This window comes from Danio rerio, chromosome 23 (assembly GCF_052040795.2).
Source record: "Danio rerio strain M-AB ecotype USA chromosome 23, GRCz13ab, whole genome shotgun sequence".
Taxonomy (NCBI): domain Eukaryota; kingdom Metazoa; phylum Chordata; class Actinopteri; order Cypriniformes; family Danionidae; genus Danio; species Danio rerio.
Window position 1 is genome coordinate 30,375,700 of NC_141043.1, and position 18,701 is coordinate 30,394,400.

Sequence of the window (18,701 nt, forward strand, 5' to 3'; positions counted from 1 at the left end):
TTTAGAGAAATATTTTTATGCCTCACAAATGATACAAAAGCACCCTAAATTTACTTTAAAAGTGCACAGTACTTGTGTTTAATATTTAGTAAGCATCTATGTCTTCATCCACATCATTTTGGAGGTTTGCATATAAAAAAACATCTCTGAGTTGGAATACATGAGAAAAAAGCTCCTGTTAAGATCCTGAAAGCTCCTGTTAAGTTCATACTCTGAGACACAAGTAAATCATCATGGATTATTGTCATGGATGATATGGTTGTACCACCTCCACTGCCATGACTTCCAGAAAAACTTTTTGGCTTTTCTCAATATGCGTTCTTCAGCAATCTTGTGCCCTCGTGTAACGTCATCATCAACCGCCAAAGTTCTGTTCCAAAACTCAAGAACTGAGGACTCGTGAAAGTTCCCGGATATGTTCTTGGTATCAAGGATGTACTGATGCACATTTGAGCACCGAACTCGCTCTAGAAGTCTCAGAAGTCATTGCGACTGAATAAAGGAGGTGGGAAAATGCAGCATTTTATAAAGATTTATTATTAAAGTTCAGGGATATAACTCATTTATCTTAGGAATTTCCCTAAATAGGACTGTGAAAGTAAACAATACAATGAAAATCTTAATAAAGGCATAAACGCATTGAGGGTGTTTATTTGCTGAAATTCATAGTAAAACCTGTTTTATTTGTATTGTGCAACATATATTTGTAAGGTTTTTGTACATGCTATATAAATTAAAAAGGGGGGAAAATATTGAATTGTTGTATGATCCTGTAATGTGTAAATAATTTTCCGTTAAAATGTGTGAAGGTCATGTGACCACCAGGAAGAACACTGCATCTCATTTCTCAGAGGACAGGTTCTCTGTTCTCACGGTCTCCTGAGTACGTCTCCTCGTGTTCTGCCGATGTAGCTTGGCAAGACCGGTCTTTACAAGAACACGAGCCAGTTCTCTGCTTCCTTGTAATTTAGAAACAGCCTTTCATTCCAGGTCATCCCATCCAGCTTTTGCTGAATCAGCTCTTCAGGTACCAATCAGAGGAACATCTGGACCTCTTCTTCTGACCACAATGTTTTTTTCTTGCAGTGGTATAAAACTGTTTAGCCATGTGAACCAACAATAAAGCAGTGTCTGCTGCTGTCTATTTAAATATAGCAGATTCAGTGTTGCAAATCCAATAACATTGGTACTGGCAATCAGTACCAAATCACTCTGATCAATCAGTGATTATAGGTGTGTATATACAGCGGTGAAAATAAGTATTGAACACATCAATATTTTTCTGAGAAAACAAATTTCTAAAAATGCTGTTGACAATAATTTGTTGTTGTTTTACCTGGATGTTGGTAAAAACCTAAGAAATATATATATGCAAAGAAAACAAAACGAATTAGTTTAAAAAAAAAAACTTATGTCTAATAAAATGAGATGACGTAGGGAAAATTATTGAACATATGAAGAAAGGGAGGTGTGGAAAGCTCAGCTGCAGCTGAAATCTCTTAGTAGTTATTCAGCAACCCTCTGCCCTTCATCATTGTAAATTAATATTCGCTGATTCACTCCAACATCTACGTTGCTAAGATAAAACCAGGGTGGACATTTCAGCAAGACAATGACCCAAAACACAGCCAAGGACACTCTCAAATGCTTTCAGAGAAAGAAAATCAAGCTGTAGAGTGCCCAGCCAATCACCCGACTTAAATCCAATAGAAAATACAAATTAAAGATCTGATTTGATAGATGAGACCCACAGAACCATCAAGATTTTAAAACTCTGTTTAAGTCTGTGAAACACATACACTTGAGCAATTCATGTGACTTTATTCTACATATGAGAGGCATCTTTAAGCTGCCGCCACCAAAAAAAAGCCTTTTATATAAAGTATTAAAAGTGTTTCAGTAGTTTAGTACTTTCTCTTTGTGTCATTTCATTGTTATAACACACAACTCATTTCTTTAGTTTTGTTTGATATTTGTTTGTATTTGGTTCAATTCCATGTCAAAAGCTCCAAAAAACTTGATGTGTTCAATATTAATTTTCCTTGCTGTTTGTCACGTTTTGTTAAGGTTATGGCTTGGACCCTCACCTGAGGTGGTACTAAAAAAGCACCAGGAACAACATGGAAAGCAGTGGAAAACCATAGGATTCTAAGACTGCAGCAACTTTTTATACTAATGTTTTACAATATTGCTATTTTACTGTATTTCTTTTTATATAAATGCAGCCTTAGTGATTATAAAAGCATATCGTACCACCCCCAGACGTCAGAACAGTGATGTGTCTATATCCAGCCGACTCACCTTTAGAGCTTCAGTCTGTGTGCCAAGACCCTTGGTGCACAGCTCCATGACAGAGTATGAACAGAAGGTGTCTCTGATCTTATACTGACTCAGAGTGCTCAGCCACAGCGGCAGAGACGTCTCCAGCTCCATGGGAGGAATCAGGATTGACTGGTGACCTGAATAAACACTAGACACAAACAAAACAGATGTGAAAATGATTTCCATGCATGGCATTATTTCCTCACCAGGTGCAGTCACAGTTGAACCTAGGATAAACGTGATTTATTGCATTATGTCTGTAAAATGTTGTACTACCTCGACAGACACCACAACACGAAGCCCAGGCCACAGTAGGGGTCCATGCAGATGGCGATCTGTCTGGAGGAGTAAAGCTCACACTGCAGCTTGATGGATCGACACAGAGCATTGACCGCTGAGTGAGACATCTGAATGAAGCACAAAAACAAGCTGGTTAGGATGGCATTACGCAAAAGAGCTGGGTTTCCATCACCCTGTGTTAATGTGCATTTTAAAACTATTGCATGAGAAGTGAGAAAATGAGAAATGGAAAAGCATTTGCTGATTGTAATGTAATGTGTATTTATATAGCGCATTTATTTTGTATGGCCATACACCCAAAGCCTTTCATAGTCATCATGGGGGTCTCTCCACACCACCACCAGTGTGCAGCATCCACTTGGATGATGCGACGGCAGCCACAGGACAGCAGCGTCAGTGCGCTCACCACACACTAGCTATAGGTGGAGTGGAGAGACAGTGATAGAGCCAATTAGGTGAATGGGGATGATTGGGAGGCCATGATGGTTAAGGGCCCATGCAAGGAATTTAGCCAGGACACTGGGATTATATCTCTACTCTTTTATGAGAAATGCCATGGGATTTTTAATGACCACAGTCATAAACTCTGTTGCAGGGAAAATTACCACTGTAGCTATGTTACCATCCAAAGATGCGAATTTATGCGCAAAACTGAAATATCGCAAATAAGACATGCGAATAAAGCAGTGTTTCCATCAAACAAGTTTAAAAAAAATCATCACCTCCTGATTAACTGGCGCCAAATATCAACAGTAAAAACTGAATTTGCTGCGGTAGGAAGAGCTGTGTGAATCTTTTCTTCATTTAATAAATGACTTGCGCCCCAGAAGACAAATGGCAACATGCAATGAACAAGTGGTGGCTTTTGAAGGCATGGGCACAGACACTCTCGAGTCTGGAGGTAATTAATATAATAGCTCTAATACTGAAATAGTTAAAGCATTTTAGAATGACCAAAACAACATTTTAGATGTTTTACAATGTGCTCAGCCTGCTAGTTAGTCCATTCACACACATTTTTATCACTGCATGAATTCTTACAGCAGAAATCACTTGACTTTAATGCGCATCGTAGAATTTGTTTGGTAAAAGTGTTTCCATCATAGATTACGTGTATCTTTACTCATCGAATAAAACGTTTATCCGACTCAATTATGCTACAAATTTTAAAAATTTATGCGCATCATGGCGTTTCCATCAACTGTTTTTTATGCGCATATCCAAAATACGCATAAAAATATGTGGATGGAAACAAAGCTAAGGGCTAACCAGCTGTCTGCATTAGGCTTGCCTTGTTTACTGTTGGTTACTAGGTAACCAATACTACAGTCAGCCACTCTAACATTCACATTTTACATTTAAGAATTGATCATTTTGAGCCAACTTTGAAAAGTTTTGCTTCACGTTAATGTGTAAACTAATAAGACAAACATCCAACATACTTGCTCTTGCCAAAAGCAAAACAAAAAGCTGAAGATTTTATTAGTTATTGAAATGCAAACACTGTAATACCCTGATATACTCAAAGCAAAGTTTATTCTACTTCCCTCAGAAGTAAAATAATGTTTGATATAACATTTCAGCAGTACACCATTAGAGAACATCTGATCACTCCCCATATTGCAGAGAATGATGTTGTAAATATAAAAATACATTTGCTACGATTTTCTCTTACTAACAAAATAAACCTAAAGCCAACAATAACACTCTGTTGAGACCACTTTATACAATAAATTACCTCATGGCAAGGAAGTTTACAGTTTCAGTTCACTTTCAGTAACAATTACAAGTTGTGTTCATGTTTTTACCCTTGTCTGACCTCGAATATATAAACTGGAGATGATGTCTATGTCAAAGAAGGTAAGGTGAATCAATGTTAGTTTAAAGGTGTTTACTAGCCAGAGTGAACTTCTGCAGAAACTGCCCAAATAAAACTTCATTTTGGTTTGTTTTTGTTCTAAATTATGTGTTAACAATCCATTCTTCAAGTATATCTGGGCCTTTAGTCTAATTGAGGAAAGGACACAAGACTTGCCTTAACTCCAGTCAGCATGCCTGTTGTGGACACACTGAAGTCCAGATAGGCCAACATTTCTGCGGTGGGTGGTTTATAGATGCTTGCAGGCCGTTTCCTTGGAAGATCATCTGCACACACAAGATCAGTCAAGTCAGGACTATTAATTTTGTTCAACTGGCATAGAAGTCATATAAAATGTTGCAATTTTTTTTACCCGTGTCAATGATATTTGGCCACGTCTTCACATTCACACTGGCTGCCGCTTCTTTAGACCTCAATGTCTTCATCAGGGTCTGCGTTGTGAGGATACAGGCTGCTTTGCTCACCTGATGCAGACACGGTTTCTTAGATTAATACGCTACAATTTATACATTCATTAATGGATGACATCAAATGCGGAGTCATGTAATGTATTTTTTTATCTAATGCCATGTCAGCAAGCAAGACTACTTTCATGGCAATTTCAAGAATAAACATACAATTTAAAACAACAAACAAATGAATCATAATACATGATAAAAATTAAAAAAAATAATTTTGCTGGTGTCACTTTGTTAAAAATTGTTCTTCATTTCATAAAAAGTCTACTAGAATCATTAAAAGCAGGACAGTCTGGTACAATTGTGTTTTACAGAAAGGGAAGTTGTGCAGTACAAACACTGAGTGGGGTCTTCATCTTTGAGCAAAAAAACATAGGTTAATCTTGCATGTCCAGTAAAACATTGTGTAAAAATCACTTGATCAAATCTAGTCTTGAAATGTCTTAAAACTCTGTTTGAGATGTCAGCTTGTATTTCATACAAATCAAATGATCAGACTCACATCTATGATCATTCGGACAGTGGGGAGAGTTGCAGAGAGATTCTGTGGATGAGGAGGCCTGACAGTGACTGGAATACAGCCAGCATACAGACAGCCATAAAAGGAGGCGATTAGATCTATGCCTGCAGGGAAGAAGAAACAAACATGTCATGTGGTAATTTATGCTGCTATTTTTAGGAGTTTGAAAGAGGATATTTCACCCAAAAATGATAATTCTGCAAATTTGCTCACACTCATGTAAATCCCCGCCTATATGACTTTTTTTTTTTACATCTTCTAATCTCATTAATTTTCCACTGTATTCTTTTTATGTCCATTTAACAGGAAACAAAACTGTATGGTTAACAAACCTCGATAAAAATCAGTTCATTAGTATTAAGTACCTGTTGACTTTTAAACTTGGACTTTAAAACACACTTACAGGCTTTTGTGCTCTCATTTTGTGTATGATTATTGTATTTTCGGTTTGAAAAATATTGCTATTGCTGTTTTGAGTGTTTATAAGTTTATTTAGTTTAATTAAAACTAACTTTGTATTTCTGTAGATTAGCATGGTATAGCCTGTAGGTGGGGCTTTAGTCTATAAAAGGCTTCTTGGCTTTTAGCAGGCAGTCTTAATGCTGACTCATACAAGCAGCTTAGTGAATACTTGTGGTATATTCAGTGAGCACATTGTTGCTGTTTTCCTTCATTTTTAAGTTTTTTTTTATTTCTTTACTGTAAATATTTCGCACCTTCCAAATAAAGGTTTTTTTTTTTAATTACACCACATTTACTGGTATAGCACATCACACAATTCCCTCTCCAATCGCTTCCAAAAATAATTTTATTTCTTTTTTATGGCAAACAAAAAAACTTAAATGACTAGTGGATGTAATTTTGATATAATATTTTAAATAACTAATGGAAAAAACACTATAACATTGCAAAAAAAAATAAAATAAATGCATAGTTTACCCATATTAAAAAAAACATCCAACAAGAACTCTAAAACACACACTGTGTAGATGTGTTATAACCTTCCTGTTAGGTTTGGACTCAATATAAGCTTAACAAATATGCTCAGCATAATTGGGTACACCCCATTTTCAAAACTGAATATTTGTATCTCAGCGAATATAGGCAATGTATTTTGATGCATATAAACAAAACAGATTTATTAAACATATATTTGTTAAAATAATATTTTAGTCACCAAACACATTTAGAAATTTTAAAAAAGATAATACAATTTACAAAATTTCAACTAAATTTTTCAGTGTTTTTGCTTTTTCCTCTTTTTTTAAATTCGTATTTAAAATTCTTCTATAACATAAATTTGGGTGTACTAGTTTTTGGATCATCATTGTAAATTATTTTGTTAGATAAGCTCCAGATTTGGCTTCAGTGCTGACTAATTTAATGTATAAGTACAAATATGATATTGTATAGCTTCCTGTTAAAAATATGAATATAAAAGATAGATTAGTGAGGGGTGGGTGTACTTTTATATGCTGAGCATTGTAAGTGGGCCAGAAAGTTATCATTTAAAATTCTAGTTATCATTTGCACATATCAATCACTGGGATCACAGTGATGCCAAACAAAGGGGCAGCGAAGCAAATCTCAATATCCTGCATTAACATTTACTGCTATTTAACAAGCTTTTTTTCTGTGTGGACAAAACCTTGTCATTTCAAAAGGAATTGATTACAATGTTAATATAACACCAAGTGAGGGCAACAAATCAGTACAATTTGTTTTAGACGCCATTACCAGGAGGATAAAGCAGTACTACGTTGTCTCCAGTGTTAATTCCTCCTCTTTCCAACAAGGCCGCTGTGATCTTCTCTGCTCTCTTGTGCAGTTGTGAACACGTGGCCGTGCTCACTGCTACACCCTGCAGGACAAATAGAGAAAACCTCTCAGTACAGAACAGCTTGTCTAAATGATCAATTTGATGAGGTACACTTGCTCATCACCTTTGCATTCAGCAGCATGTAGAGAACATGATCAGGGTCAGTCTGCGCTCGCCACTGCAGGGCTTCAGACAGGAACTGATGCTGTAAGACAAGAAAACAGGTCTTAACACCTCCATTCAAACTGCATTATGGGTTTTAACATGACTCATTAATATAAAATCAGCTTAACTTATAGCACTATTGGAGCAAACAGCATTACTAAGCCAGCAAATAAAAAGGTCTAAGGTTTATGATATTAAGGATTGATGGCATATCAACATAGCTCTCTCACACACATACTGTAGCAGCAGGACTCATGCAAGTAGCAATAAAGACCACACCATGCAGCATTAGAAGTGTGTGTGCCTACTACTTACACAATGTACAGTTAAGGTAAATATATATTGATACTTGTAAGATTAATTTTAAAATCCACACGAAAATAAGTCATCATACAAGAGTGTTAAAGGGGTAGTTCACCCAAAAATAAAAATATCCACACCATTTAATCACCCCTTTGAGGTTCTAGACCTTTATTCATTTCTTTATTCAGTTGAGCACAACACAAGATACTCTGAAGAATGTAGAAAAAAGCAGCAACTAACATCCAGAATATTTTTTGTTTCTACAATGGAAGTCAATGGCTCTTTTTTTCCAATAATGTCCAGCTGCAGTCCTACGGACCCACACATGTTTTAGCACACACAATTCAGGACATGGGATCTAGGCAGGGGCGAACTATATGTGGTTACAACAGATTTTATTGTTATTAACATCTTCTATGACCTTGTCATTAATATATATATTGATCGAGACAGGACCCACATCGTGCAGAAATATGCAGATTTTCAGCCGATCGAGTCAATTTATTTATTTGTGTAAACTTAAATTTATTCAATTTTTAAATAAATTTTAGTAGTATTATTGACTAATATAAAATTGTTCATATGATTTATTTACAATACAGTTTGTAAAGTAATATTTTCTGTCTTTTAGTAGATACACTATATGAGACACTTGCTTTGTTTACCAAATAAGTGGAACTAATGGATTTGCATAGCAAACATTAAATACAATTTTAAAAAGCTTTTTTATTTATTTATATATATCCTTTTTTACAAAATTCTGCGCAGAAAGAGCTAAAAATGTCCGCAGATTCTGTCTGGCTCTAATGATCAATCCCTATTTATCTGAGAGTGAGTATAGCAGATTTTGCTGGATTTGCTGAAACATTTTTTAGAGATAAAGATGGGGCCTTTAAACATGGTTAGCCCCAGCACTCATAGAAATTCTCTGAATGAGGAATTACATTACCATTAGGGGGCAGGCGAGCTTTATTCTCAGTAGTGGCCAGTTCTAAAGGCGGTGGACTCAATGCAGCGGGTGGCTATTTCTCCGTGGAAGGTGGAGGTGTTTTCTCCACCTTTTGTTAATATTTGCTAAAATCTAATACAGTGCTGCGTCTTGGACAATTGTGATTACAAAACTTTTCACAGAGCTCAGTTAAATGTTCTTTGATTAGGGTAGTTCTCAATAAACTGTAATTCACCAAAACAAATAGTAAAATGCAAGTTGTAATTTAATTTAATAAAGTTTAAATAAATAAATAAAGTATCATTTAATAGCCTATATAGGCTAAAACTATAAATGATCTAAAATGGACAGGTTTAATTTCTATAAAGGATTCAATTTATTTACAAAATAAAGGCAAGTTAATATGTACAGGTGAGAATACACCTTTATATGCAATAAACATGTTTTTTTACATTTAATGAATGTCTAACACCATATAAATATTTTACTCCAGCGATTGAATAGTATTTATTTGCTTAAATAATAATCATTACCGTTTTAACTAATTTTTTTTTTTTACATGATAATGAGTAACTGAAACTCCAAAAATGCACAGATGTTAAAATGATCATTAAGATATAATAATGAAATAATGACTGAAATGGAAAACCCTAAACTGTTCAGTCACGGGTGGTCTCGATCACCATATTGGTGAAAAACAGTAGCTGGCGATAATGCTCCTAAGGAGTTAGTAGTCGTTAGACAAGAAAAAATAGACTCATCCGTCATTAACCACATATGGTTCGCCCCTGCCTAGATCGTGTGTCCTGGATTGTGTGTGCTAAAACGTATGTGGGACTGCAACAGGACATATCTCTTTTTTTGATGGTGTTCAACCAAAGAAAGAAACTCAAACATGTTTGAAACAAGGTGGAGGATGAGCAAATGATGACAGAATTTTAATTTAGGGTGAACTATCCCTTTAAAAGACAATGAATTATTGAAGCCATTTCTACATCATTGAATATACAGAAAAGCTGCATTTGGAATTCAGTGTAATCAAGTGTTCACATGTCTAATTGAAAAAGGTTTATGCCACCTTTCTTAAACTGACTGAAATTTGAGCCATTTTATTGTAACTGAGGTTATCAGAAGCTGCATTTCTTTTCAGATTGGACTTTTAAACTGACTGTAAGCTGCTACACAGCTAATGTAGGATATAATATCACAATTAAAAGAAACTAAATCATTAGTCCATTCTGTCTAACAGGTTAATTTTGTTTTCATGTTGATGAAAAATCCAAATCTATCCTTTTTCTATATTGTAAATGTAAGGCCCTGACGTGATGATAATTGTTGATGATGTGAATTGTAGCAATAGGGTTTTTGAAGCTCAGCGCACACAAACAGCAGAGGGTTGCTGGCATTCAGGCTTACCATGTTAGTGGGCCACACACAGAGCTAGAGGCCCGAGCACGAGAGAGAAAGACAGACCAGAGCACAAGCTTAGAGGACATGAGAAAAACTCTCTTCATCCTCAGTTCTCTTTTAACTCTATTTGTAAAGACACTAATCATTTAAACCAGATCTCAAGGTGGAAATCCTAGTCACTGAGGTACCTAGAAACTAGAGGAATGACTGCAAAATAATGAGAAGCTGTGTATTATGGTACAATTATGGATTATTCTATAACTCTTATAGTGATTAATTGGCATTGTTGAGGTAGCTGAAAATTTTATGTCCCTAGGATGGGGTTTAGGGATTAACAGTGGATTTTCTAATCCTCAGTTTTTTGACTGACCTTTCTGGATTGCTCCTGGTCATCAATTAGCCCAAGATCTCTCCCACTAGCCTGTGCAATCCTCTTTCCTGCTACCAGGTTGCCTACCATGATGGAAGCTGGACCGACTCCCACTGGAAGGCAAAGCAAGCTTATTTTTACATCAAATATCAATAACACAAGGGTAATTTAAGGGGTTTTACACATGCATAATACAGTATAATTTAACATTAAAAAAAGCTCAATGAAAAAAATAGTCTATTAAATATACAACAAAAAAAAATATTTAAATAAAAAATAGAACTTATGTATTTTTTAATAAACCCAACCGTAAAAAATATGATTTTTAAAGCTATATTGAATAATATATATATATATATATATATATATATATATATATATATATATATATATATATATATATATATATATATATATATATAAAATAAAAATAAATGAATGAAAAGAAAAGTTAAAAAAAAATCAATCTATAAAAACTGAAGAGGTGCTATAATATACAACTGAAGTCCTCCTCAATTATAAGCCCCCTGTATATTCTATATATTCAAAACTCCAAAAAAGGCTGATACAAGGCGTGTAATGTTTCGAGCACACGGCTCATTATCAGTGTTCATCATAGTATGTTGCTCTTTTTTTATACACTTCTGGACCACAAGATCTCATCCATTATCTCACAACAAAAAATAGAAAAATACACCTTCAAAAATTATACAACCTACATATTTAAAACCATGTACAAAAACAAAAATGAAATACAAAAACAAACAAATCCCAATAATACATCACAAAATGAAGAAAAAAATTATATTTAATTATATATACAGTTTATTTATAATTTTATATATAATTTATCTGTTTGGCTGAGCACCCATTTAAAGTGATGTGCATGCTTTTGTGTATTTTTTTTTTCAACAGAATTGTAAACATAATAGTTTCAGTAACTCATTTACAATAACATATTTATTTTATCTTTGCCATGATGACAGTACATAATATTTTACTAGATATTTTCCAGGACAATATTATTCAGCTTACAGGCATTTAAAGGCTTCACTAGGTTAATTAGGTTAACTAGAGAAGTTGAGGTAGTTAAGCAAATCATTGTATAAAAGTGGTTTGTTCTGGTGACATAAAAAAAACTATAGCTTAAAGGGCCTCATAATTTTGACCTTCAGTAAAACTTAATTTGAAAATTAAAAACTGCTTTTATTCTAGCCAAAATAAAACAAATAAGACTTTCTCTAGAGGAAAAATTATTATCAGACATACTGTAAAAAATTATTTACTTTGTTAAACATCTTTTGGGAAATATTTGAAAAATAAAAATAAAAATCACAGGATGACTAATAATTTTGACTTCAACTGTATGTACTTATGTTTTTAAAAATGTATTTATTTTTAGAGTACCTGGCTGCTTTTGTCTGGGTTTTGGAAGGTTTGTGACACAAGTATGAGGGCACATCAGAATGTTGCAGGGATGCAGAGATCCCTCCAGGAAATGATGTTTGGTCTCAGACACATGAATACCACCCAGTGGAGTTTTGGGTAATGTATTTGCAGGCACCAGCGCCAAACAATACAAGCCCACCTGGTGGATACTGTCTATAGCCTATAGGAACACAGTCAAAAAAAAAGAGAGAAGAGTTATGACACTTATTATTATGAAAGTGTAGAATCATTGGATATTGTGAATTTATCATTGTTATTTGCTTCATTAGATGAAGCCAGTGAGCTGAGGTCCATTTATATCAATGACCTACTTTACTTTACACAAATGAAGTTTTAAGAAGGCTTGTGTGTTACCTGCAAGACTCTGCTCATCCACTGAAAACTGTCCTCTTCATTGGCGTCAGGCCTCTGCTCTGCAACAATCACTACCCGCTCATCATAGAACACAGTAACAGAGAACACGGCAATCCTGCATACATGACAGACACTCTCAGAACCGCATCACATTACCAAAACGGTCTAAACACCTGTAATTTCGATATGTTTTGTTCGTACCTTCCTCTGTAAACGGTTTTGACTGGCTCCACTGCCAGTGCTGTGGCCACCAGGTCATCTGCATTGTGTCTGCGACCACTGACACTAAGCAGACCCTCGATCTTTCCCACCACAAACACCAAACTTCCCTGAGGGTACAAATTATTGTGACACAGAGGCAAATAGAAAGAGGCTTTGTTCATACTTTATTTAACTGTGAAAATTGCGGGGTCAGACTTGTTATTCTATGTACAGGTGTCTCTCTCTCTCTTTCATTAAAGGAGAATATTTGACCAATACATGTAAATCCAGCAACATTTTCTATATTTATTATGACAGTCTTCTGTGTCACATGACCCTTCAGAAATCCTACTAACATGCTGACCTGATGCTCAAGATACAGGACTTATTGTTTTGGAAAAAATATATGATTTTCTATAATTAAATTATTAATTTCTGCCAAAGAATCTTTCTGAACCTAAACTTTAAAATAATATATAAAAATAAATACATTTAAAATATATGATATTACAAATACATTTAAAATATGTATATATACACATAATGGTACTGTATTTCTACTTACCGGACCCACAAAGCCCAAAAGTCCAGTGCGTGTGAAGGGAACGTCTCCTATCGGGGTACCACCTGAGTTTACAGGAATCACCTGTGGCCAATCAGATCAGAGATTTGAGTGATTGTAGGTACATCCCAAATCACATATTTATGCACTATTCTACACCATTTTGTAGTACAAATAGTGAAGTAGTGCGATCACACTGAAAACTCTAAAAATAATAAGTGCACTTTAATTACCCCAATAATGCACTTATTCAACCGAAAAAAAAGAAGTGAGGTATGTTGGACACTTCACACACTCAACAGCCGCTGATTTGCTCACGTAGCGGAAGAGGCAGAGCTTTCTGGCACTGATGTTGAATTATTATATTTTGAATTGTGAAAGAAAAATTCTCCTTAAAGAGTGATTATACCAGCTCCCGATAATCAATGTTGTTATGGCAGGTATTATTTGATACTTTGGTCATTTATTTAACTAATTTGGCAACCATCAAACATCATCAGGGAAACGTTTTGAATTTCCACTTAGTAAAAAAACATTAGTGTTCCATTTGGGATGACGCTACATATATACTATGCTGTTGAGTGTGTAAGTGCATAAGTTCACAGTGTATAGTGTGCCATTTCGAACTTAGCTCTTGTGTATTTGGTGCATTGCTATCAGATACATTCACTCCCATGTGTTTTATCAGTACCTCAAAAGTGTTTTTGGTCACCCCAGGCAGGCCGTAGTACATGGTGCCTCCGGCACGTGAGTTCAACACAATCTCTCCGATTTCATCAGTCTTACAGAGCATTGGCGGCCCATCAGGCTTCACAATACACATCAGAGCTGTGATGCAGAAAGAAAAGAGGGAACTGCTTTAAATGCTAGCTTTTCCAAATTCCTAATGTTAACCAACTAAAATGCTAAACCATTTACTGAAGACAAAAATACAACAATGCATTTAAGACATTTCTCTGCCTATATAATCATATAATTAATAAAAAATTAAACAATATTTAGATTATCTTTCATGCATTACAGCATTGATACTTACAGTGAGGAGAAACAGTTTATGAAAAAAACTACAGATTAATTTTCTTAATATCTTGACACACATTATAACTCTTGACACACATTATGCACTGGTGTATTTATTTGTTTTATATTTTGTGTTTAATCCACCAAAACAAACTAATTTGTTTGTATGCATCACATGTTAATTTGTTGCCAACACACAGCAGTATGTTCCAAGAGAGCAGCTGCTTTAAAGCTTGGCAACAGTTCACAACACAATCATATAATCTACAGTGAAATGTTCAAACAGTTGGACAGTCTCACCTCCAGGCATGACATGTCCTACATCTTGCACAGTGAGGGCAGAGTTCTTATCCTCCGTGTTGACCCGAATCACCCCGTGACTGAGTCCTGCCATTGACAGAATGGCCCTGGCAGGAAGTGGAGTGCCGGGAGCACCAGGCCTAAACACACAGAGAGACAACTTTATAGGGGGAAAAACACATCTACAGACTTAAGTGTGCAATAAAAAACTGCACATCTCCAGAAGATTACATGCAGGTACCTGCGGATGGCCACTGTCATGGCCTCAGGAGAGGAAGCACAGGGGCAGATCATCTCGGGTTTCAGCCCATGCGACTGAAACACGTTCAGGAAGGCGTCACATGAAGAAACAGACCCTGAGACAGAAATAGGGATTATTTATTTGCACTGAATTACAGCAATCTCTTTCCCATGGCTTGTTTACTCACATGGATTGGCTCCATCGGCTACGATCAGCATGCGCAGGGAAGACAGATTGGTGTCCTTCTGATCTCTGTGAGCCATCATTGCCCAGTGCAGGTCTCTACACTTCACCAAAGCAACACGAGCTGTGTGTACACACATTTATATGAATGAGCTTCACGGTATTTTGATAATGAAGCATAACCTTTTGAGCCACTTAATGTGCACAGATGTTGTGGATGATTACCCTTATGAACATGAACTCTTTGCACCCAAGACAGTGGACAAGCTTTCATGACAGCGTATGGCACACTAATAGTGTGGATTCTGTTCATAACACTCTGTAAGAACACACAGACACAAAGAGATTAAAACAAATTGTAATGAAGGAAACAAGGAACAAGAAAAAAACTTATTTGGGGAAAAGAATCACACTCACTGTTAGAACTCCATGCCAAAGCCCAGAGTCCTTTTTGAAATCCAGGACATTAACCAGTGTTTCTCCTAACATAATAAAAGAAATAAAAACATCAACACTTATGTAAAACAAACTGCATTTAAGCTGCATTTAATACATATTAAGTATTTTCTGTGTACTTAATGTTAACCAAAACACAACAATTTAGAACTGAAACAATGCTGAAGTAAATATATAAATCTTAGATGAGAAGATTAAGAAGAATATGTTTTGAGCTTAATTATTTAAGTGACCAAAAACAAAAACAAATCCATTAAGACAAAAACAGAAAGGTAAAATGGAACCGAAAATATAAAATCCAATTTAAAATCTTAAAGGGTCACGAAACACTAAAACACATTTTTTGAGATGTTGACAATCATCTATATGTCCTACATAGCTAAAAACACCATTAGGACACATATATTTCACAAAAAAAGTGTATATTGGTTGTTTTTGCGTTATTTCGAGCAAATTTGTTCTTCCGGCTTGAAAAGAAATTTTGAAGCTATGTCACGGCAATGAAATCCTTGTGTAAGTTCCAGCGAGGAGACTGGATGTTTGTACCGGCGAGTACAACGTCAAGTCTTTGAGTTTTCATTATTAATTTAAGAGAAAGACTTGGTTTGAAAAAAATCAGCGAGCTCTTTTGCGTATGAGGTGCAACTTCATTAATAAGCATGATAGCTTCAAAGACTCCTTTTACCTGTTACAGTGTTCAGATGACAGAGAGACACCGCATTGTGTTGCCAACAGTAAGTAAAACAAGTTGAAAAAGAAGAATTGTTCGGAGACATGAGTCGACAGGGTTGCGTTTTTAAATATGCTGCAATAAAGGTTTTGTTTTCATTTCACCGCTATGAGAGCCCAGCTGAACTCAAATGTGGATTACAGTGGTCTACTGACACGCAACAAAAATATGTTTTACCCGAGAACTTTTCGCATCTGGAAATGGTGAAATCCGGAAATACTACTCGCCTTCTTTTAAAAAAGACTTGGTTGATTGTTCTTTCTCTATGAATTTGGTAAGTATGTGATCAATGTTCTTTGTTTATTTTTATTCAGTCAAAGGCCAAGGTAGTTAGTATCATCAGCAATAATCTTTCAGTTTTTAAAGACATACCTTAGTCAAAATGATTTAGTTACCAAGTTTACAGTACAGATCCGCTGTAAATGCTGCTCTCCAAATGTAAACACCTTAATCAAACTATTTTGTGACAGAATAGTCTATACACACACACGGCTTTCTGACGACATTCTCTGCACCAACCAAGTGCATCTAAGTTACAGAAAAACACTTTTTTTTTACCTCATACGGCGTGCGGAATCAAACATTCCATTAAAACAACACTCTTCCAATTCATCGCTTTCAATATCATGAAATGTTCCTGAATTAAAAATGTGAAAGTGCCAAACTGCAGTTAAAGTCAACAAATTAATGATTTGGCAAATAACGGGATTACTGATGTCCATGTAAACATAGTCACTGTCTTACTCTCCTGCGTCTGTGTTTGTTTTGCATCTGTAAAAATCAGCGCATGCTCGTACTGAAACTCCGCTTTTCATGCAAACCCTTCCCTCTTTCACCACTCCCACCTAAACAAAGCTGGACTCACCCACTTACCTGACTTTTTTTAAACTAGAGGTGAGAAAACACCCTGCTGAGACGGGGGTTTCATGGCCCTTTAAGAACATGACTACCCTTACCATCACGTTTATGAAAAACATTAAAATATAGAGTTAATATGTTAAATATCAAATAATAAATAAATGTTAACTCAAACTTAGATAAGACAGTCAACAGATTCAGATAAACAAAATTAACAACAGAGATTTGAATATCAAATACAACACAAAATAATTTAATTTCAAAATATTTTACAATATGATAATTAAATATGAAGAAAAAAATATAATGTAATAATCCTATAAATCCAATAAAAATCTATGACCAACCACAGGCTATAAATTAATTAATGCTTAATTATGGAGCATTCAAGAGTCACTGAGTGTTGTGCTGCTGAGATGACAGGGATATCTAAATGTGTTTACTGATCTGTAGCGCTCACCTTCACAGTAATTACAGGCCTGAGTTAGAGCCTGGCAGTGTGTCAGCACGGAGATTTTCGACACAGCCACTCCCATCACCGTACCCTCCTTAGAGGCCTTATACTGAAAACACACACACACAAGAGAATTGAATACACTGACAGCATTCAGTCACTTAAAAACTGTTGTGTTCTCCAGCCTACACTCACCTCTATGTAAGCGGTGTCAGTGTTTGCAGTAGGTATGTGCGGCTGCCAGTCCTTGGATGGTTTGGTGAGATACTTGGTATCAGTGACCACCCACTTGAGACGAGGCCATCCTGTCAACAACAAAAAACATGTTAATCTGGCATCCTAAAGCTTCAATGACAATCCAAATAAGAAAAGCAACATGAAACAAACCTTTAAATTGCATTATTTCTCCATTCGGGGTCTTTGGAAGTCCCTTTAGACAGACTTCACTTGTCAGCGCCAGACCAACACCACAGCTACCCAACAGGAAGCCTATCTGCTGACTCCCTGCATCCTAAAAATCAAATTACCAACAGCGAACGTTATATTAGTCAATGTCATGTTTTAAGAGTTGTCCACCATAACTTAACCTTTACCATACCTTTCGAGATAATGGCACCTCTATTGGGACAGGAATGACCTCAGCAAGAAGGCACCCATAAAAGGCCACCCAGAACATCCCAGGGTCACTGTTGGGATAAACTAACGCCACCTAAAGAGAAATGTAAAGAATAAAACATGGAGAAGTATGGGATTGCAGTGTGTACCAAAGTATAGTGTTAGAATCTTACTCGATCTCCAGGTTTCAGGACTGGTTCATTTTTGGTACCAAGTTTGTTTAACAGTGTGTACGCCAACTTCAGACTGCGACTCCAGAGTTTACCTGCAGAGATAAAAGTGTCACATGAGCAATATAGTGGAAAAAATCTTCAAAATATTGTACTTTTGTGTTACCTTAAAAAATAATAGCAAAGAGCAATTTTGTATATGTGCAATTATTATTATCAGGAAATACTTTATCTAAAGATGGTTCATCGTTGTTGTGATTAAAAAAAAAATCAATACAAGCTTAGTAACCCTGGTCATAAATAAATGCTGAGACATTGCAGAAGCATTAAAACGACAATGCCACTGTGAATGAGTGCCATAACCAAAGCTAAAGACAATTCAATTAAATATTAGACTGTGTGACGTGTTTGTGTGAGTATAAATCAAGGCACATATGATTTTTATGGTTAAAAAAAGAGGAAAATTATTACAAATATATACAGTTGAAGTCCAGTAGAATTAATAGCCCCCTGAATTATTAGCCCCGCTGTAAATTTTTTCCCAATTTTTGTGTAATGGAGAGATTTCTTCCAACATGTTTCTATGCATAATAGTTTTATTAACTAATTTCTA

General features: G+C 35.6%; 1 protein-coding gene across 6 annotated transcripts in view; it reads right to left on the reverse strand.

Annotated features, from left to right (window-relative positions):
• The window catches only part of dip2ba (DIP2 acetate--CoA ligase B (putative)a), an 86,292-nt gene that overhangs the window by 5,635 nt on the left and 61,956 nt on the right, over window positions 1-18,701 (reverse strand). For 4 of the 6 annotated variants that reach the window (XM_087305459.1, XM_087305458.1, XM_087305461.1 and 1 more), the window contains exons 9-32: window positions 18,092-18,183; window positions 17,902-18,012; window positions 17,691-17,814; window positions 17,499-17,608; window positions 17,310-17,412; window positions 15,223-15,287; window positions 15,031-15,124; window positions 14,810-14,929; window positions 14,623-14,737; window positions 14,382-14,521; window positions 13,753-13,889; window positions 13,065-13,145; window positions 12,500-12,627; window positions 12,299-12,413; window positions 11,903-12,104; window positions 10,496-10,608; window positions 10,132-10,155; window positions 7,423-7,503; window positions 7,217-7,340; window positions 5,462-5,583; window positions 4,854-4,965; window positions 4,658-4,767; window positions 2,599-2,729; window positions 2,302-2,470 (exon numbers count right to left, since the gene is read on the reverse strand). In XM_087305459.1, coding sequence (XP_087161585.1) covers window positions 2,302-2,470; window positions 2,599-2,729; window positions 4,658-4,767; window positions 4,854-4,965; window positions 5,462-5,583; window positions 7,217-7,340; window positions 7,423-7,503; window positions 10,132-10,155; window positions 10,496-10,608; window positions 11,903-12,104; window positions 12,299-12,413; window positions 12,500-12,627; window positions 13,065-13,145; window positions 13,753-13,889; window positions 14,382-14,521; window positions 14,623-14,737; window positions 14,810-14,929; window positions 15,031-15,124; window positions 15,223-15,287; window positions 17,310-17,412; window positions 17,499-17,608; window positions 17,691-17,814; window positions 17,902-18,012; window positions 18,092-18,183 — 2,723 coding nt within the window. 6 annotated transcript variants of the gene reach the window in all.